The sequence below is a fragment of the Clinocottus analis genome, unplaced genomic scaffold, assembly GCF_023055335.1.
Source record: "Clinocottus analis isolate CAN_PGR_092001 unplaced genomic scaffold, fCliAna1.0.p SCAF_12, whole genome shotgun sequence".
NCBI lineage: Eukaryota > Metazoa > Chordata > Actinopteri > Perciformes > Cottidae > Clinocottus > Clinocottus analis.
Window position 1 is genome coordinate 20,820,417 of NW_027175843.1, and position 20,988 is coordinate 20,841,404.

Here is a 20,988-nt window from a genome sequence, read left to right on the forward strand (position 1 = left end):
TCATGGAACGCTCTGCAAGGAGGACGTTCACTCTTTTGTTTCACACTCGCTATAAATCCTTCTCACGTTGTGTGTCTGTTGTGTGTCCCTGTGTGCCTCCAGCTGGTGTTCGACATGCTCGTGCTGCAGAAACACAACACTGAGATGACGGTGGCCGCCGGAGAAGCTCTGTACACACTCGTGTGCCTGCATCAGGTGAGTCCTCCCACAGCAGGTTATACATACATATATATACACATGTATACATATTTATATAGTATGTATATGTGTGTCTCTGCAGGCGGAGTACTCGGAGCTGGTGGCGGCGCTGCTCTCTTCGCAGCGTGACGCCGTCATCTACCAGCGGCTCGCCGACGCCTTCAACAAGCTGGCGGCCGGCAGCTCACCACCCGCCATGGACCGCAAGCAGAAGGTCGCCTTCCTCAAGAGCCTGGAGGAGTTCGTGAGCAACGTGGGCGGCTTGCTGTGCGTCAAATAACCGTGACCCCGTCCGGTCCCTATGAACTCTGGGTAACGAGCCGGCTGGAGGCCGTCTCTCCTCCTGCTGAGGATCCGCCTCGCGCCTCGACGCTTCGCCTCGTGTTCTTTCTCCCGGGGGTTTTATGCCCCGCCCCTCCAGCCTGGCGTGATTGACAGACTTATTGATGACGTAACCATGGAGACTGGACCGGAGATTGGCCGACACACACACACACACACACACACACACACACACACACACACACACACACACACACACACGGACTGACTTTGAGGGTAAAAACAAGTTGCTGTTATTTAAAATTGCAGGAGACTTTTTTATTTCTATTTTTTTCCTGTGTGAGTTTTTGTAGTTTATTGAATTAAAAGGGGCCATTTTTTATTTGAAGAATGCCATGGCAACCCCACACACACACACACACACACTTTGTTTTTACCCACACACACACGGCGCCCCAATCCTTCCCAGAGTGCCTTTGTTTTGATGATTGTTCAGTGTGTGCAGGTTTTTTTATTTTTTATCTCGTCGCGCATCAACCGACAACAAGCGGTGCCTCTCACACACACACACACACACACACACACACACACACACACACACACAAGAGACGGTCGGAGTTGCTCGACGACAGAAAACCAAAATCCGATTCAGTAAAGCTGTAATATATTATTATGTTTTTAATTCAGAAACCACAAGAAGTGTTTGTTGCAAAACAAAAAAAACATGACTGAAATGTTTTTATGTGCGAGTGGATGATGGGAAGAGAAGAAGAAGAGAGAGAAGAAGAGAAGAAGAAGAATAGGAGAAGAGACTCCTCCGTTCCTTTTCCTGGTGTTTTGATCGTAGTTTTTAAGTTTCCTCCTCGATGGAGATCGAGCCTCTAAAGTTTAGCAGAGTTACTTCCTGTTGTATTTTTTCTACAGCAGCACAGTTTTCACTCTTCAGTGTGTGCGCACACACACACACACACACACACACACACACACAGACACACACACTGGAATCCGAGCAGAAGCTGCCGCGCTGGCGGCAGCAGGAACAGTAACAAACCAAATAAAAGGAGCAGAGCCACTTTGTTGTCGGAGCTCCGGCTGGTTGAGGAACAGCTGTTTTGTTAATGAAGTGTAAAAGTGTACATAAAGTTATTGTATAAAAATGATCTGCCCTCAGTTTCCTTCACGCGGGGTCTTTTTGGTCTTTTTGGTTCTTTAGTTAAAATTTCATTAGCGGCTTTTCTTGAAGAGGAGGAAGAGGAAGAACTAATACTACAGTAAAAAACTACAGTCACATGTAAGTTTAAGTATTTAAACTGTTATGTTATATATTATTACATCATTGGTACGCATGGATTCATGTAAAAGCAGGATTTTATTTAATTATTTTCATTCAGGATCAATCTGATTATTTTCTCCATTAATGGATTGATTGGTATGTTTGTTCAGTCCAAACCTCAACATCTTTATTAATATATTTGTTAGTTGAATAATCAACAAATTATTTCAGCTTTTTTTATATGTATAAAAACTTGATTTATAATACAACATATTTTATTTTTATAATATTTTATAATTTGTAAATTAAATGTAGTGGAGTAAAAAGTACAATGTATGTAAGTAGACCTTAGCATGAAAACCAAATACTTTAAGTAAAGTACTTCAGTAAATGTACAGTTTCATTCCACCACGACATGAATTTATATATTTTCAGTCATCTACATTTTTTTTTTAGGATATGCAGATTACTTTCTGTGTGTAAAATGCTCCAAATCTCCGTTCAATAATTATTACATTTAAAATTAAATGTAGGTTTCCCCGAAATTAAACAATATCTGACGAGTTTTTTCAACAGATGTAAAAATAAACCGCTTATGTGTTCATCGGCTGGTCGAAAGTATAAATCAACCAAAGTGACAGCGAGGTAGAAACCGGAAACACCTTTTTCTCCCTGGTTACGTATGAATTACGCAAAGCGCGTATTCGAGCATTTTGACCCTAGTCAGATTCCGTACTTTCTGAACCGACGACATCATTCCGCGACATTCCGTTTTCACAACACAGCAGCGTGGAAGAGCTTTACGGGACCAGTTTCAGATCAGGTCGTTTCACTTTTACGCCTTAAAACCAGAGACCTTTTGATGTTTGTTGTAAAAAGCGGATTCTTCATCAGTGACAAATTTTATATTTAATTAGAAGTCATTCATTATTCGTCTTCTATATTTAAATACTTAACGCTACTAAAATAAAAGCACAGAAGTGTCTGCATCAAAATATACAAGAATATATATTTATATATACACAAAGTACCCGTTTCCCAATGTGTATATATGAATACATATATACTTTAAGTATATTGATCCAGATACGTTTTCTACTTGTCATGCATATCTGATATATTATCAAAAAATGTAAATCCAAAAATGAATAGCACATTTATTGCTATTGATCAAATTTCATAAATTCTTCAGCCCTAAAGATATATACAAATATATACACCAACAAAATAAAATAAATACATTGCACATATAACTATTGTTTGATTTTTTTTCATTATGTAATTATTTTTTATATGTATACATTTTTTTCGACGATTAATCCGTTATCTTAAAGCTCTGCTATGGAGTAATGCGCTATGACGCAGACCGGCCGCTAGAGGGCAGCGCAGTCCCTAAAATAATTCAGTATAACTTTTAAATGTAGAACTTTTCTATTGTGATTCATTTTCAACACGTTTTGGTAAAATTGGAAAAAGTTCCTGCGTGCAACATTTCAAAAGTTATAATAAATAATGTTTAGAAAGATTATCCCTTACACTGTAAAATAAAAAAACATTATATATATATATATATATATATATATATATATATATATATATATATATATATATATATATATATATATTTGGAGGAAAACATTCAAAACCAGCACTAATCACATGTTCATGCAACGATAATTGTATATCGATTAGATATCTAATCAATACTCACGAACACATCTTCAGTCATGAGTGACAGCGATGACGACGTCCCGGCGCTGTCGGCTCACACGCTCGCCGCCCTGCAGGAGTTCTACCAGCAGACCAGCAGCCCGCCGGCCGCCGACCAGTTCACTGTGGGAGCTGTGGAGGAGGACTGGGTGAAGCACCGGTCCTTTCTATTATATCTGGTTTTATTTAGACTTTTCTTAAACATAAAAATTTGAGATTCTACTAAAAGTAAAAAAAAAAAATATTATCACAGTATATTTGTGTGTGTGTATACATATATATATATATATATATATATATATATATATATATATATATATATATATATATATATATATATATATTATTTTTAATGTGAATATTAAATGTTACTTTAGCTCTGACATCAGGCTGATGTGTTTCTGGCGTTTCAGCGGATGAGTCAGTTCTGGTACAGCGACGAGACGGCGACTCGGCTCGCAGAGGAGCTCGTGCAGGAAGCTGGGGAGGGAGGCCGGTAAACACACACACACACACACACACACACACACATACACACACACACAGATGTATACGATAACCGTATATTAAAAATAACCGTATAACATAATGGTATCACCGCTCTCCGGCTGCCGCAGGGTCGCGTGTGTGAGCGCTCCCAGCGTGTACCAGAAGCTGAAGCAGGGCTCGGTGCTCGGCTCGGATCGGGTGTCGGTCGTCGTGTTGGAGTTCGACCGGCGCTTCGCGTCTTACGGCGAAGACTTCGTCTTCTACGACTACAACGAGCCGCTGGCGCTCGCGGCCGCCGCCGCGCCGCGCGGCTTCGACGTCGTGCTGGTGGACCCGCCGTACCTCTCCGAGGAATGCCTGCGCAAAGTGAGCGAGACCGTCAAGTACCTGAGCAAAGGAAAGGTGCTGCTGTGTACAGGTGAGAGGACAGGGGGCGTTGCTGCTGTTGTTGTTGTGTACAGGTGAGAGGACAGGGGGCGTTGCTGCTGTTGTTGTTGTGTACAGGTGAGAGGACAGGGGGCGTTGCTGCTGTTGTTGTTGTTGTGTACAGGTGAGAGGACAGGGGGCGTTGTTGTTGACTTCATCATTATGAATATTGGGAATATTATCATCATCATTATTTTCATGATAATCATAATCGTTCTTATTATAATTATTAAAACCCCAAACTATAATTTGTATTTTTTATTTTATTTTACAAAGATGAGCTGTTTGAGCAGGAAAAAAAACAAATATTTTAACAGGTTATTTTTTACAGTGGCTGTTTGGATACAAATTTTTATTTGATTTATTTTAAGTATTTTTCTGTACTTAAGTATTCAGGACATTTATTTAACTGAAAGTAGCAGAACTATAGTGTAAAAGTACTCCGTTACGAGTAAAATTACAGTATCTGTGTGATGTATATACAGCCAAACGAATACTACGGGTTACCAGCCGCGACTGCCTTCGGTGGGTGTCCCTGCTGTAGCAAGCTAGCACTGCTGCTAGCTCCTCGCTAGCTGCTGCTGCTAGCTCCTCGCTAGCTGCTGCTGCTAGCTCCTCGCTAGCTGCTGCTGCTAGCTCCTCGCTAGCTGCTGCTGCTAGCTCCTCGCTAGCTGCTGCTGCTAGCTCCTCGCTAGCTGCTGCTGCTAGCTCCTCGCTAGCTGCTGCTGCTAGCTCCTCGCTAGCTGCTGCTGCTAGCTCCTCGCTAGCTGCTGCTGCTAGCTCCTCGCTAGCTGCTGCTGCTAGCTCCTCGCTAGCTGCTGCTGCTAGCTCCTCGCTAGCTGCTGCTGCTAGCTCCTCGCTAGCTGCTGCTGCTAGCTCCTCGCTAGCTGCTGCTGCTAGCTCCTGCGCCTAGCTCCTCGCTAGCTGCTGCTAATGCCTGAGTTGGCGCTGGTTACCGCTACCTTCAGTGGTTGTCGGGAAGCTAGCCGAGAGCTAGCAGCAGTGCTCGCTGGCTACAGAGGGGACACCTACCGAAGGCAGCGGCGGCTTGTAAACGGACTTCCACGGTAAACATTTCCACCTGAAGGGCGACAGCAGACTACTTCCTGTTTGCTTCCACAGGAGCCGTCATGGAGGAACTGGCCGGAGAGCTTCTGGGCGTCAGGATGTGCGACTTCCGGCCCGAACACAACCGGAACTTGTCAAACGACTTCCGCTGTTTCGTCAACTATCCGTCCCGCCTGCGGTCCTGAGCTGAAATATTATTTAATGAACTCTGACTGAACCAAATACAAGTCCTACTGAAAAATATTGGATGACTTTGAAAAGTTAACCCATGGAAAATATTTTACCTGAATTTGTTAAGCAAAATTTAAAAAAAAAAAAAAAAAAAGGATAATTTTAAACAGTTAAAAAAAATTCTGAATTTTTTTTGACTGTTTAAAATTATCCATTGGTGGTTTATTTAAAGGGGAACTACAGTTCAAACCTGTAGATTCTGGGGTATTTATGGTCAAGATTTTTGCAGACTTGGGCACCAGAACAAGATGCATTGTGGGAAATGTAGAATCCAGACTAAAGCTAGGTATTTTGGCCTCATCGGCTTTGAGTCTACTAGTTATTTTTTAATTAAAAAAAAGTTAACACAGTGTCTTGTGAGTCCCTGAACTGAGTGAGAGAGTGAGAGAGAGAGAGACCCATTAGAGACCTGAATCCCACCAGGTGCTCACCAGCGAGCTCCTGGTCTGAGTTCTGGAGGTAGATCAGTTGGTCTCATGGTAAACATCTCCCATTTTGTTCAATTTCTTAAAATTGATCTTCACCCCAAACAGTCAGCATTATGCACACATGCTGGTCACTTACTAGCACAGAGCCAAGAGGAATTAAGACAAAAGATGTAAAATGTTTTATTTCTTTAATTCAAAAAACACTAGTCACACATCCAGGACTCCTGCTGCGCCTGTTGGAAGAAGAAACTGTTAGAAACCACGTTTAAGAATCTAGACCAGCAAGATTTACTAAGCACTCACCTGCTACCGTCCCGTAGGAGGCCCCTTCCATCTGGGAGCCTGACGGACACGCTGGACCTGAGGTTTGTAAGATGAAGAGGGCCACTGGAGAGGCGCCAGGGGCCGCTGGAGAGGCGCCAGGGGCCGCTGGAGAGGCGCCAGGGGCCGCTGGAGAGGCGCCAGGGGCCGCTGGAGAGGCGCCAGGGGCCGCTGCCTCACGCTGGCTTCCTCCTGGTCAGCAGGTTTTTTCAGCCGTCTGATGGCGAAGCCCCCGAAGCGCTGAGGGATGTTGTGGGTTCTGGACCCAGAGGAGCCCTGACCAGACGCCTCCTCGCTGCTGGGCCCGGAGGCTGGGAGGTTACCGACCTTCACAGGAACCAGGTTGCTTGCGTACGGGGTCCGAGTCCGGCTGGGGTCATTTCTAGCTTTGGAGCGACGGCTTGAAGACACTCTCCTGGCGGCGCCGCTGGCTGAGGTTCTGGTCCGAACAGGGATTCTTCGTGACTCTGCAGCACCGGAGCGCGACAAGCTGGACGACTTCATGGACAGAGAATATTCTTTCCTCTCAGAGGAGGCTGGAGGTTTAGAAACAGCTGAAGACTTGAAGCTTTCTCTAGGACTCGGAGGAGATGCAGAGCTGCTGGACCGGTACTGGCTAGTACCTGGTGCACCCTGCTGAACGGGCCGAGGTCTCTTCTCGCTCGTCGGAGCCTGATGGTACTTGCTGAGTGAACTGCCTCCAGCAATGGAAGCAGAAAGGCTAAACGGCAGCTTTTTGGGCGTCTTCTGAACATTTCCATGATTCAACTTGGCCGCTCGCCAGTTAGGTTTTGGCGCCGAGCCGCTCTGTGCCAACCGGACTGAAGCAGAGCCACTTTTAGCTGGCTGAGAGACAGCTGGTGTGTAGCGGCTACTGGGAACTCTCTGGCTGTAACCAGAGCTAACTTCAGGGTCTGTGATCAAGCTGCTGCTCTGGGCTGAGCCAGGAGAACCAGAGGCCTGTCTGAGCTGATTCTGGGGATAGCTGCCACCAAACCCAGCCCTGTGCTGAGAGAAGCCAGCACGAGTGTTGCCGGTTTGTCCCCAAGCTGCAAGAGAAACAAGAGCATAAATGTACAGCTAGTAAAACACACACACATGATAGTGACGTGTGTTGCTCACCTTGTTTAGCCCACAAACAACACACATGCTCTGCTTGAACTAAGCAAAGCAGCAAGATCCTGCAGACAAGACAAACAATCAGAAAATGGTACAGAAACTGAACAAAGACTGAAAACAGCTTCAAAAACACAACTCACCCCAAATGAACTCCACAAGACATTTCTGTTCTCACTCAGCAGCTTGTTCAACTGCCTGAAGCTGCTCTGTGAGTGTGAGCAGCAGACAGGTAGCATTTATTGACACCTGCAACCAATCACTGCTTCATGTGTCTCTTGGGGCACCTGAGAGTCAATCAACCAATCAATCAATTAATCAATTAGTCTGAGACGAGACCGTGGCGTGAACAAGGTTGAGGACCGCTGCTTCAGATGATTCTGTTTTGTTCAACACCAGAAGAGCAACGAGCTGAAACATAAGTCATCTGAGATTTTAGTACCATTGAAAATGTGAACATCTGTTTAAAGTTTTCTTCATTTCAAATATTTCATGTCAACGGCTCGTTCATAATTTACTTAACGGTTGCTTTTCGCCTCGTAAGCCCTAAGTTCCTCTAACCCGAGGTGTCCTACAGCTCATAGGACCTTGATAGGAATACCAGACCCTATTGTCCTTGGTCTCTAAAGAATCTGCAACTTCTTGCCATTATATATATATATATATATATATATATATATATATATATATATATATATATATATATATATATATATATATATATAACGAATAATTTATATTCGTTTGTGTTGTGTTCTTTATTTTGGATTATTGCAGCAGGTTAATCACCTTGTTCTCTTTATTGCAGCAGGTTAATCACATGGTTCTCTTTATTGCAGCAGGTTAATCACATGGTTCTCTTTATTGCAGCAGGTTAATCACATGGTTCTCTTTATTGCAGCAGGTTAATCACATGGTTCTCTTTCATGAACAACATGAGTCACCGTTTCCTCTCATGTAAGTGAAAGCAATGCTGATCAGAGGCGCCATTTTAAATCCAGTAACAGTTCAAAGAAACAAAATGGAGAAGGTAATTTTTGTTCCAGACAGCACATCATAATTCACCAATACTGAGTTTGTCTCTTTGATTCTAGTAAAGCTTCTCTGACGAAGGTACTTTTTATTCATAAATGATAATCCGTGGTATAGAAACAGACTTCAGGGCTCTGTGGCAGGAGGTGGTTCTCTCTGGTCACAGGTGGAGGGTGTGGTGTGATGCTCTTATTTTGAAAGGTAATCTTGTTTTTTATAATGCATATATCTTCAGAGAGAGAAGCAGCTCAAAACAGGACGAGACGTCGTGAATTTACATGAGCAGGTAAATCTAATGTTTCCATGATTAATCAGCATGTTTTATGACTTTTTATTCTTTTCTGTTGTCTTTTTACTGCGTACTTTACGTTCACTTTGGAGTTTTTACCACAAACTCTGAACGAAAGTTTCAGAGAGCAGAGGCGGAATGAGGAAATTACATTTATACATGAAAGTAAACCAGCGCCACACTTCTGTGTACCACGACAACAACAACCACAATTATAATTACATATAGCAGCGTCTCACATTGACTTCTTCTCCTGGCTGCCTCTGTGGCAGCAGGAACGTCTTTTATTTTGAATTCCTTCATTAGTGGAATCCAAAATAAAACACTGTGACGTCATCATACATGTTAAGAATGATGTCATGTTTGATGTGTTGACACTGAAACCCACATGTGTGGTAACATCCAGGTCTTTCTGTCAACTCTATATTCTCTCTACATTCAGCGGGTTCCTCTGCCGACGTGGCAGAGGAACCCGCTGAACTGGGTTCGAGCTCGCTGAACTGGTTTAGGGCTAGCTGAACAGGGTTAGAGTTAGCTGAACAGGGTTAAAGTTAGCTGAACTGGGTTAGGTTAGGGGTAGGGTTAGCTGAACAGGGTTAGAGTTAGCTGAACTGGGTTAGGTTAGGGGTAGGGTTAGCTGAACAGGGTTAAAGTTAGCTGAACTGGGTTAGGTTAGGGGTAGGGCTAGCTGAACAGGGTTAGAGTTAGCTGAACAGGGTTAAAGTTAGCTGAACTGGGTTAGGTTAGGGGTAGGGCTAGCTGAACAGGGTTAGAGTTAGCTGAACAGGGTTAAAGTTAGCTGAACTGGGTTAGGTTAGGGGTAGGGTTAGCTGAACAGGGTTAAAGTTAGCTGAACTGGGTTAGGTTAGGGGTAGGGCTAGCTGAACAGGGTTAGAGTTAGCTGAACAGGGTTAAAGTTAGCTGAACTGGGTTAGGTTAGGGGTAGGGCTAGCTGAACAGGGTTAGAGTTAGCTGAACAGGGTTAAAGTTAGCTGAACTGGGTTAGGTTAGGGGTAGGGTTAGCTGAACAGGGTTAAAGTTAGCTGAACTGGGTTAGGTTAGGGGTAGGGTTAGCTGAACTGGGTTAGGTTAGGGGTAGGGTTAGCTGAACTGGGTTCGAGTTAATGTGCATCCGACTGGGTCGAAGTGTTCTTAAATTCAGAGAGGATCAACAATGAATCCTTGCTTTGTGTGTCTTCCTATCAGACTGGTCCCAACATGTTAGGGAGATTTACACAAGTATAATTTAACTTCCTTTTTGACTTGCTGAATCTGATCTTTTTCTTCAGCGGGTTTTCTGATCGTCAGACATGAATCCAGATCCAGATCTCACCATCGTCCTGCTTGGAAAAACAGGAGTTGGTAAAAGTGCCTCAGGAAACACCATCCTGGGACGAGCAAAGTTTGAGTCAAAGAATGCCCTCACACCAGTTACAAAAGAAATCTCTGAAGAAAGAGGAAATGTCTTCAGGAAACAGATCTCAGTGGTCGACACTCCGGGAATATTGGACACCCCGGAAACTGAGGAGGAGATTAAAAAGTATTGTCAGAAGCTCCTGCAGTCCACCAGGCGTTGTCTGTTTCTAGTGGTGGTTCGAGCTGGACGCTTCACAGAGGAAGACCAGAAGTCTGTGATGAAAGCCACTGAAGTCCTCGAGAAACATGGGTTGAAAGATACTTACCTGCTCTTCACTGGTGGTGATAGTTTGAAAAACAAGTCAGTGGAAGATTTTATCTTTGAAAACAAAGCTATGCTTCCAGATGTTGTTCGAATGTTTGCGGGGGCGTGTCACCTCTTCAACAATGTTAGTGATGATGAAGAACAAGTCAGAGATCTACTAATGAAGTCAGGCCACCTCACAACTGAGAATCAACCTGAGTCTCCAGGTATCGTATGATCTACTTCTTAGAGTTTCTATTTGAAGTGAAGCCGTTATGTTGTGATTGACAGGAAGCGTCCTCAGGACCAGAGTTAAATATCACAGCTAGAGTTAGTAGTTACAGCCTTCATCTCATACCTCTGGTGGGAGTTAAGAGCAAACTGGTGAACAATATGTTGAACATTGGCAGGTGGTCATCAGATCTCCCATGTTATTAACCTCATGCGTTCTTGCTTCCTGAGCACAGTTTGTATCCTCATGTCCACAGGAAGTGTCTCTGTCTCTGGGCTAAAAGTGCTTCAGAGACATTGTTTATTGTTCATGTTCCCATCAGTTTGCAGACTGTAGTAATGAGAAGGTGAGCTCATCTGTTCTTATGTGTTTTCTGTCTTCCAGCCGATGTCTCCAAAGCCAGGAGGGTCGTCCTGCTGGGCCTACCAGGAGCTGGAAAGAGTTCATCAGGCAACACCATCCTGAGATCAGGGAGGTTTAAATCAGGCTGTGACTTTGTTTCAGTCAGTGCTGAGAGTGTTTCTCAGTCAGCCATGGTGGAGGGTTGTAAGGTCACAGTGGTCGACACTCCAGGATTCACTAATGAAGTTCTATCTCCTGAGCAGCTGTACCTGGAGATCATGAAGATGGTGGTAGAGGCTAGTCCTGGACCACATGCCTTCGTCATTGTGGTCAGAATAGGCAGAATCACCAGCGCTGACATCCAACTGTTTGAGCTACTTCCAAAACTGTTCACCAGCGAGGCTTTGAAGTACTGCATGGTTCTTTTTACTCATGGAGACCAGCTGGAGGACCAGAGCATGGAGGACTTGATCCAGTCCAACCCTCATGTGTCACAGCTGGTCTCCTTGTGTGGTGGTAGATACTGTGTGTTTGACAACACAGCCAATAGGAAAAGAGAGCAGGCCAGAACCTTCCTGGCTAAAGTAGATGAGATGGTCACAGATAATGGTGGACAACACTTCACCAGCGACATGTTCAAGATGGCGGAGACGTTCTTAAGGGAAGAACATAACAGGTTCTTAAATGAAGAAAAGAACCAGAGGGCCAGTGATGATGAGGTGAAAAAGGCAGCATGGACAAGAATGAAGCGTTATTTATTGGTGGGAGCAGCAGTAGCAGGAGTACTAGTAGTAGCAGTAGTAGTGACAGCAGGAGCAGAAGCAATGGGAAGAGGAACAGCAGCAGCAGCAGCAGCAGTGGGAAGAGGAACAGCAGCAGCAGCAGCAGCAGTGGGAAGAGGAACAGCAGCAGCAGCAGCAGCAGTGGGAACAGGAACAGCAGCAGCAGCAGCAGCAGTGGGAACAGGAACAGCAGCAGCAGCAGCAGCAGTGGGAAGAGGAACAGCAGCAGCAGCAGCAGCAGCAGTGGGAACAGGAACAGCAGCAGCAGCAGCAGCAGCAGTGGGAGCAGGAGTAGGAGTAGGAGTAGGAGCAGGAGTAGCAGTGGTGGGAGTAGTAGCAGCATTGGGATAAAGAGACATTTAAAAAAGCATGAAACAAAAGAAACAATGACAGTTGAACTCTGAATGAAGACCTCTGACCTTCAACCTGAAACGTCCAAACTCAAACCAGTTTCTCGTTGGTCATGTCTCTCGTATGAAGCCAGCAGCTGTTAGGTGTATTGCAAACATAACCATATTATTCTAAGTAAAACCTGTCTATAAAGTTCAGTTCTATTAGTGTTGTGCAGAGGAAGAGGAAGAGGAAGACAGCATTCAGATGTGGGCAACAAGCGGGGAGACGTTCATTTTCTTCTTCATTTAACCAAAGAGTCAGAATCCCCAAGTCTGAATGCTCCACCTCTCTTTACACCACTTCCATCATATTTTATCAAGTCCATCCAAACTTACTTACAAATCTCTTTCTTTACCACACGTTCTCTCTCTTTGTCCAGGTCACAATGACTTCAGTCACATCATGAAACTCATGTGATTATTGATTTGTTTCTCATGTATTCACAAGTTATTGATTTGAGCTTCAACTGAAAATGAATGAGTTGTAATGAATCAATGAATTAATACATGTTCAGTTTTTAGAGGTTGTTGTTTGTTTGTTTGTTTTTCTTCTATAAATCACTTTTTTATTACATTTCTACATGAATGAAGTTTGAACCTTTTAATTCTTTAAGTATCTGATCATGATGTCAGTTTAATGAGTAATGATGTCAGATGTTGATCATCACAATCAGAACCATTTATTGACATGTTTGTTTTCACAGACAAGGAATTTGTCCTGGAGCTGCATGACAATAAACAATGAGCAGCTAGACATGGGAGTGTGTTAAAATCAGACAAACAGATGTATTGGAAGTTTATTCATGATAATAATTCAATAACATTTATACAACTTAAAGTATTTCACTTTGTATTCTATTGGAGGTTTTGTTCAATGTGATTGTGAGGTATATTGATAACGTGCTGATCAGTTTGATTTAATGATTTCAGACAAATAAACATATTAATCAACTTTGTTTTGCTTTTTTATTAAATTCTTGAAATGACTCATTTTAACCTTCAGTATGAATAACGTTAACAGTTCAAAATGTTTAACATTATGATTAAAACGAAGGAAAAACAAAACTACATGAAATATTTGAAATGAAGAAAACTTTAAACAGATGTTCACATTTTCAATGGTACTAAAATCTCAGATGACTTATGTTTCAGCTCGTTGCTCTTCTGCTGTTGAACAAAACAGAATCATCTGAAGCAGCGGTCCTCAACCTTGTTCACGCCACGGTCTCGTCTCAGACTAATTGATTAATTGATTGATTGGTTGATTGACTCTCAGGTGCCCCAAGAGACACATGAAGCAGTGATTGGTTGCAGGTGTCAATAAATGCTACCTGTCTGCTGCTCACACTCACAGAGCAGCTTCAGGCAGTTGAACAAGCTGCTGAGTGAGAACAGAAATGTCTTGTGGAGTTCATTTGGGGTGAGTTGTGTTTTTGAAGCTGTTTTCAGTCTTTGTTCAGTTTCTGTACCATTTTCTGATTGTTTGTCTTGTCTGCAGGATCTTGCTGCTTTGCTTAGTTCAAGCAGAGCATGTGTGTTGTTTGTGGGCTAAACAAGGTGAGCAACACACGTCACTATCATGTGTGTGTTTTACTAGCTGTACACTTATGCTCTTGTTTCTCTTGCAGCTTGGGGACAAACCGGCAACACTCGTGCTGGCTTCTCTCAGCACAGGGCTGGGTTTGGTGGCAGCTATCCCCAGAATCAGCTCAGACAGGCCTCTGGTTCTCCTGGCTCAGCCCAGAGCAGCAGCTTGATCACAGACCCTGAAGTTAGCTCTGGTTACAGCCAGAGAGTTCCCAGTAGCCGCTACACACCAGCTGTCTCTCAGCCAGCTAAAAGTGGCTCTGCTTCAGTCCGGTTGGCACAGAGCGGCTCGGCGCCAAAACCTAACTGGCGAGCGGCCAAGTTGAATCATGGAAATGTTCAGAAGACGCCCAAAAAGCTGCCGTTTAGCCTTTCTGCTTCCATTGCTGGAGGCAGTTCCCTCAGCAAGTACCATCAGGCTCCGACGAGCGACAAGAGACCTCGGCCCGTTCAGCAGGGTGCACCAGGTACTAGCCAGTACCGGTCCAGCAGCTCTGCATCTCCTCCGAGTCCTAGAGAAAGCTTCAAGTCTTCAGCTGTTTCTAAACCTCCAGCCTCCTCTGAGAGGAAAGAATATTCTCTGTCCATGAAGTCGTCCAGCCTGTCGCGCTCCGGTGCTGCAGAGTCACGAAGAATCCCTGTTCGGACCAGAACCTCAGCCAGCGGCGCCGCCAGGAGAGTGTCTTCAAGCCGTCGCTCCAAAGCTAGAAATGACCCCAGCCGGACTCGGACCCCGTACGCAAGCAACCTGGTTCCTGTGAAGGTCGGTAACCTCCCAGCCTCCGGGCCCAGCAGGGAGGAGGCGTCTGGTCAGGGCTCCTCTGGGTCCAGAACCCACAACATCCCTCAGCGCTTCGGGGGCTTCGCCATCAGACGGCTGAAAAAACCTGCTGACCAGGAGGAAGCCAGCGTGAGGCAGCGGCCCCTGGCGCCTCTCCAGCGGCCCCTGGCGCCTCTCCAGCGGCCCCTGGCGCCTCTCCAGCGGCCCCTGGCGCCTCTCCAGCGGCCCCTGGCGCCTCTCCAGCGGCCCCTGGCGCCTCTCCAGCGGCCCCTGGCGCCTCTCCAGCGGCCCCTGGCGCCTCTCCAGCGGCCCCTGGCGCCTCTCCAGCGGCCCCTGGCGCCTCTCCAGCGGCCCTCTTCATCTTACAAACCTCAGGTCCAGAAGACCAATCAGGCTCCCAGTTGGAAGAGCAACAGGCCTCCTATGGGACGGTAGCAGGTGAGTGCTGCTTCACATCTTGCTGTTTATGCTTGAACATGTTTTCTAATGTTCATCATCTTCCTCATTAGGTACAGGAATCCTGGGATGAGTGACTAGTGCGTTTTTTTTTGTGAATAAAAATATGAAATTTTACATTTGTGTGCTGAATTCCTTTCTTGGCTGTGTGGCAGTAAATGTTCAGTGTACAGCTGAAGGTTTGGTTTCTAGTGTGTATAAATGGAAAAAAAAAAACATGTAAAGGGGCAAAAAAAGCTTAGAGTAGTCTGGCTCCTCCTGAAGGAAAGGTGGTGGTCCTTCTGTGATTGTCTAATCTGCTTGTGATGGAAAACTAAGACGAGTGACTCCTGTCTCGAGCGTTGAGATTTCTCAAATTGTCTGCTTTACTAAATCATTTTGTTTGAAACTCCTCTTTTACTCTGCTCTACTACACCTGAGTCTCTGCTTACGGACGTGCAGCAAATAACTTCAGTCACTTTAAAAACTGCTGGATTTGTTTCCTTAAATGAGGGATTGTTTTACTACAGCTCCTTACTCGTGTTGGTCTTGCCTCGTGCTACGACTTGAGTATCTTGTCTAAATTGAAATGTTGGCTTAAAAGTGGCGACGAAGGCTTGACGGGTAAAAAGGTTGTAACATGAGTGTTTAATGTGAGAAGGCAGGATGTTAAACCTGTGGCTTTTGGATCTTTTCAACCAGGCCCTGAAAATGAAACCAGGAAATGTAAAAGTGTGTTACACTTAGCGGGAGAAGAGTCACTTGTTGAAAATTACAAATTAAGTCAACCAGCATATTGGTGTTTAGACTACAATTGTTGGCGCCAAAATGGTTGCGGTAAACCCCGGGTGACTCAGGACATGTAGTTCCTTCATTTGAACACAGGGGGCACTTTCAGCTCAAAGGGCAGATGGGTAAGTGCCTCCTAATGGAAACAGGTGTGTTGATGGGTGATGTGGCTAACATACAAGGTGATTGTGTACTATGATGTCATGGAATAAATGTATAGAAAACGTTTGTGGCCAGAAGACTTGTTTGAACATGTTCTCCCATTCGCCCCCTAGTGGCTCAGACATAAATGGCGTCAGGTTGGAGCCTTTACAACAAATATTCAGTTTCATACAGTTGAAGCATTTTATTGTATTGGTTGCATTCATTTTAGAACTGTTGGTCCGTCAGTTAATGCAGAGTTTATTTGAGGTTTGAGACGTCAGCTTCTGTTTCTCAGAACCTGAGCCAATAAAACCCAAACTATCTGCTACACAAGAATTACATGTTTACTGTACTTTGGAATGAAATGACTATGGAAGCCCATTTCCACCACACACACACACAAAAAATTAGGACCAAAAAAATAAATCAATAAAATAAGGACCAACAAAAAATAACTTTTCATTGTCTTTTTTTTTTTGTAAAAAAAGTTTCCCATTTCATTCCAGGAGAGAAATGAGAATTTGACTACTGACTACAAATTTCCAAATTAGTTACAGCCTAAATATAATTGTAGTAATATTTGTACACACAAAGTACATTGTTGTCCTTCCATTGACCATTTTTAAGAACTGAGTAAAATGCAAAGTCCACTCATATTAAATTATTTACTTTAAAGTAACCCATCAACAGGCTTACAGGTGGTTGACAATGCTAAGCTATCTTTTGGTAAATAACAAGAGCACTTGAATATAAAACAGTGTTTGCATTGTTAAATTAAAAGAATATGTGAATTGAAACAAGATCGGACTATTGTGTGACTTGTACTTGTTTTGTATGAACAATACATATTTACATTGAAATTGTAAAACCAAAGTGATGAAATAACATTCAATAAGGTTGGTTTTTTTTGGTCCTTTTTATTTCTTATTTATGGAAGCCCATTCCCGCCACGCAAAAAAAGAATTCGGACCAAAAAAAATAAAAATTCGGACCAAACATTTTTTTTTAAAAATGGCCCAAAAAAAAAAATTAGGACCAAAAAAAAAATTAAAAGAAATGACCAAAAAATAAATAAATTAGGACCAAAAAAAAAAAAATTCAGAACAAAAAAAAAAGAAATTAAGACCAAATAAATAAATAAAAATTAGGACCAAAAAAAAAAATTAGGACCAAAAAAAATATTTTTTTTAAAAATGACCACAAAAAAAAAAATTAGGACCAAAAAAGAAATAAAAATTAGGACCAAAAAAGAAATAAAAATTAGGACCAAAAAAATAATAAAAATTAGGACCAAAAAAAAAATAAAATTAGGACCAAAATTTCTTTTTTAAAAAACTAACAAAAAAAATTAGGACCAAAAAAAAATAAAATTAAGACCAAAAAAAAAAAAAAATTAAGACCAAAAAAAAAAATTAAGACCAAAAAAAAATAAAAAATAGGACCCAAAAAAAAATTATTTTTTTTTTGTCCACTTTTTTTTTTTTTTTTTGGTCGGACTATTGTGTGACTTGTACTTGTTTTGTATGAACAATACATATTTACATTGAAATTGTAAAACCAAAGTGATGAAATAACATTCAATAAGGTTGGGTTTTTTTTGGTCCCTTTTATTTCTTATTTATGGAAGCCCATTCCCGCCACGCAAAAAAAGAATTAGGACCAAAAAAAATAAATTAGGACCAAACATTTTTTTTTTAAAATGGCCCAAAAAAATCCAAATCAAAAAATTAAGACCAAAAAAAAAAAAAAATTAGGACCAAAAAAAAAAAAAATTAGGACCAAAAATTCTTTTTTTTTAAAAATGACCACAAAAAAAAATAGGACCAAAAACAAAATATAAAAAAATTAGGACCAAACTTTTTTTTTTTTTAAAAATTAACAAAAAAAAAATTAAGACCAAAAAAAAAAAAAATTCGGACCAAAAAATTGTTTTTTTTTAAAATGACCACAAAAGAAAAATTAGGACCAAAAAAAAAAAAAAATTAGGACCAAAAAAAAAATTAGGACCAAAAACTTTTTTTTTTAAATTAACAAAAAAAAAAAAAAAATTAAGACCAAAAAAAAAAAAAAATTAGGACCAAAAAAATTTTTTTTTTTTTTTTTGTCGTCTTTTTTTTCCGTTGACCTGAAAAAAGGCAACAAAAAAAAGTTTCATTCCAGGAGAGAAATGAGAACTTGACTACTGACTACAAATGGCAAAATTACAGTTACAGTCTAAATATAATTGTAGCTAATATACAGACGAAGTACATTGTTGACCTTCCATTGACCATTTCTAAGAACTGAGTAAAATGCAAAGTCCACACATATATTGAATGAATTATTTACTTTAAAGTAACCCATCAATACGAGCTTACAGGTGGTTGACATTGCCAAGCAAGCACTGTTTTACATTCAAGTGCTCATGTGATATTTTGAATTGAAACAAGATTGGACTTTTTTTTTTTACCTGTACTTGTTTTGTTGTATGAACAATACATATTTACATTTAACTTAAGGTATTGTAAAACCAAAGTGATGAAATAACGTATTGCTTAGATGTTTTCTTTATTTTTGTCAACGAAAAGAAATCTATATTTTTTTTCTCCCTATTTTTTTTTTTTTTTTTTGGTCCAAATTTTTTTTTTTTTTTTTGGGGTCCTAATTTTTATTTTATTTTTTTCTGGTCCTAATTTTTTTTTTTTTTTTTTGGTCCTAATTTTTTTTCTGGTCCTATAGTATAGAAATGGGCTTCCATACTATTTTTTTTTCTCCCTATTTTTATTTTTTTTGGTCCTAATTTTTTTTTTTCTGGTCCTAATTTTTTTTTTTTTTTTTTTTTGGGGTCCTAATTTTTATTTTATTTTATTTTTTTCTGGTCCTAATTTTTTTTTTTGTGGCGGAAATGGGCTTCCTCAGGTTCCATACTTTTGTGTGTGTGTGTGTTTGTGTGTGTGTGGCGGAAATGGGCTTCCATAAACAACCCTTCGAATGTCAAAGTAAACTTTAGTTTCATTGTCTGGATTTGTAGGCTTTGAAATGCGTCTTTGTCCAGAACACGGTGCAGAACACGAACAGATCCGGCGTTCCTTCATACCCTCTTGCCCGCCAGCCGCCCGGCTTTGGGCCCGGCTTTGGGCCCGGCTTTGGGTCCGGCTATGGGCCCGGCTCTGGGTGCCGCTATTGGCCCGGCTCTGGGTCCGGCCCTGGGCCCGGCTCTGGGCCCGGCTCGCTCCAGACTTTGGTTGCCGCTCCGGCCGTCGCCGCGCTCCTCCAGCAGCGGCGCGCAGGTGCACCCCACGGCCACGGACACGTAGCGCTCCGTGTAGGAGTGGCGGCCGCCGGCGCAGGAGGCCGCTCGCCTCAGGATGACGGAGGGCGCATAGACGGGCGCGCTGCGGTAGAGGGCGCTCTCCTCCCGCCGCGGGCCCAGCAGGCAGCCTCTGCACAGGCAGTAGGCCTCCGGGATGTAGCGCGGGTACCGGGCCGGGTCGTACGAGATCCTGAGGACCGAGATTCAGAGCCGTTACTTCCTCCAGAGCGAGCCGGGGAGCTACGTGTGTGTGAAATACATTTATGTGTTTTTAATTGGAAATCTAAAGCAGGGTTCATACAAATTGTGACCAATGGATTTATATGTCTTCAACCAACTTTTACGCAAATTTTCAAGATTTTAAGCAAATTTCCATGACTTTTGACAAAATTTTCAGGATTGACCAATTTTTCATGACTTAACTCAATGTTCTACATTCGAACTTTTCACCAAATTTCCATCACTTTTTACCAAATGTGCGAAATCTGTGTAAATATTTCAGACATTTATAAAACTATGGAAGCCCATTTCCACCACAAACCTGACTTTTTATCTCATAATAATGACTTTTAAAAATTTCTATCGTGTCAGAAATGGGCTTCCATAGGACAGAGAGCAATTTAAACCAACTAAACCGTGTTCTTCCTCTCACCTGTAGGCCCAGGGGGACACGCTGAGCAGGTTGACCGGGAGGCGGGTCTTGCTGTCGGCCCGGGAGCGCGCGGCGCTCGGGCACGTGAGGTTGAGCTTGTCCTGCGGCTCCAGCTGCAGCGCGTGGTGGAAGGCGCTCATCACGCCCACCGAGAGCCGCCCGAACATCTGCTCCAGGATCTCCTCCGGCAGGTCCCGGCAGGTCCGGGTCCTGCTGGCCTTCTTCCGGACCCGGCGCGTCCCCGGCGCGGCCAGCGGCGGCAGCAGCAGCAGCAGCAGCAGGACGCGGGTCCGGTGCGCCATTACGGCGCGCGTCCACCGGCAAGATGAACCGTTTCTGATCTCCTTCACTGCTTCTGGAGTTCTGTTCGGAACCCTGATGGCTTTAGAGCCAAGTTTCTTCAGACCCGAGAGCTTCAGACCAGAGCGTCCTCCTCCGTTTCTCCCTCAGCTCTGACTTCAAGCTGTTCTGGTCCAGTGGACTGCTGGAGGCGTCGGAGAGACCGCGGGCGCGCCGCCGGGACACATGTCGTGCACGACACGTCCACAGTGTCTGGGGCCGGGAGGAATAACGGCCCCCAGAACCAGAACCAGAAGTTTCCCACCTGATGCTCTCTGTTTAAGAGAAAACCGCCCCGAGGTGCGCGCGTAAAATCAGATGGACCCGTGTGTTCCAGAACCGTGTGTTCCAGAACCGTGTGTTCCAGAACCCAGAAGGAGTCTCTATCAAGCTGAAGATAAACTCCTCGGTAATAAAAGAGGAGCGCGCTCCTGCCGGAGGGGACGTCCAGACTCTCTGGCGGTGCGCGTGCACGCGGCCTTGGCCTCCTCACTCAGATGAAGTGATTTATGTCCAACCAGCTACGTCAAAGGAAATCATCCCCTCGAGGACACAAATCATTTAAAAATGCTGGAAGAACATTTAGATTTTTTTAGACATTTATAACTTTTATACCATTTATATCTGCTCCTTCATTCCTCCCTCACTTTAAATGAAACCATGGAAATAATTTAGTACATTGAACTCTTGATGTTCCT

General features: G+C 43.1%; 4 protein-coding genes across 4 annotated transcripts in view; 3 read left to right on the forward strand and 1 right to left on the reverse strand.

Annotated features, from left to right (window-relative positions):
* Positions 1-1,640, forward strand: part of xpo4 (exportin 4) — a 32,416-nt gene extending 30,776 nt beyond the window's left edge. Inside the window, exons 23-24 of the mRNA XM_068571862.1 lie at positions 103-195; positions 281-1,640. Of these exons, the coding sequence (XP_068427963.1) occupies positions 103-195; positions 281-478 (291 nt within the window). The 3' untranslated portion in view covers positions 479-1,640. The remainder of the gene's footprint in view (positions 1-102; positions 196-280) is intronic.
* An 883-nt stretch (positions 1,641-2,523) lies between these two features.
* Positions 2,524-5,896, forward strand: eef1akmt1 (EEF1A lysine methyltransferase 1). The gene is made up of 5 exons (XM_068572716.1): positions 2,524-2,576; positions 3,479-3,612; positions 3,877-3,959; positions 4,081-4,370; positions 5,501-5,896. The coding sequence occupies exons 2-5, from the start codon at positions 3,481-3,483 to the stop codon at positions 5,629-5,631; spliced, it is 636 nt and encodes a 211-aa protein (XP_068428817.1). The 5' UTR covers positions 2,524-2,576; positions 3,479-3,480; the 3' UTR covers positions 5,632-5,896.
* Positions 5,897-8,813: 2,917 nt separating this feature from the next.
* On the forward strand, positions 8,814-15,074 carry LOC137783273 (uncharacterized). Its single transcript, XM_068573075.1, has 5 exons — positions 8,814-8,860; positions 10,153-10,750; positions 11,140-11,879; positions 13,770-13,803; positions 13,900-15,074. The coding sequence occupies exons 2-5, from the start codon at positions 10,174-10,176 to the stop codon at positions 15,072-15,074; spliced, it is 2,526 nt and encodes an 841-aa protein (XP_068429176.1). The 5' UTR covers positions 8,814-8,860; positions 10,153-10,173.
* A 3,846-nt stretch (positions 15,075-18,920) lies between these two features.
* On the reverse strand, positions 18,921-20,340 carry il17d (interleukin 17d). The gene is made up of 2 exons (XM_068572898.1): positions 19,952-20,340; positions 18,921-19,489 (listed from the first exon to the last, which is right to left on the reverse strand). The coding sequence occupies exons 1-2, from the start codon at positions 20,251-20,253 to the stop codon at positions 19,078-19,080; spliced, it is 714 nt and encodes a 237-aa protein (XP_068428999.1). The 5' UTR covers positions 20,254-20,340; the 3' UTR covers positions 18,921-19,077.
* Positions 20,341-20,988: the final 648 nt, after the last annotated feature.

What these genes read in the sequence shown, in the direction of transcription:
- eef1akmt1 (XM_068572716.1), top strand. Translation starts at nt 3,481, where the DNA reads ATGAGTGACAGCGATGACGACGTCCCGGCGCTGTCGGCTCACACGCTC. An exon ending in GAAGCTGGGGAGGGAGGCCG is followed by an intron (nt 3,960 to 4,080) that starts GTAAACACACAC and finishes CGGCTGCCGCAG; the next exon opens with GGTCGCGTGTGTGAGCGCTC. An exon ending in AAAGGTGCTGCTGTGTACAG is followed by an intron (nt 4,371 to 5,500) that starts GTGAGAGGACAG and finishes TTGCTTCCACAG; the next exon opens with GAGCCGTCATGGAGGAACTG.
- LOC137783273 (XM_068573075.1), top strand. Translation starts at nt 10,174, where the DNA reads ATGAATCCAGATCCAGATCTCACCATCGTCCTGCTTGGAAAAACAGGA. An exon ending in TGGGAGCAGCAGTAGCAGGA is followed by an intron (nt 11,880 to 13,769) that starts GTACTAGTAGTA and finishes TCTTGTCTGCAG; the next exon opens with GATCTTGCTGCTTTGCTTAG. An exon ending in GCTTAGTTCAAGCAGAGCAT is followed by an intron (nt 13,804 to 13,899) that starts GTGTGTTGTTTG and finishes TTTCTCTTGCAG; the next exon opens with CTTGGGGACAAACCGGCAAC.
- il17d (XM_068572898.1), bottom strand. Translation starts at nt 20,253, where the DNA reads ATGGCGCACCGGACCCGCGTCCTGCTGCTGCTGCTGCTGCTGCCGCCG. An exon ending in GTGTCCCCCTGGGCCTACAG is followed by an intron (nt 19,490 to 19,951) that starts GTGAGAGGAAGA and finishes CTCGGTCCTCAG; the next exon opens with GATCTCGTACGACCCGGCCC.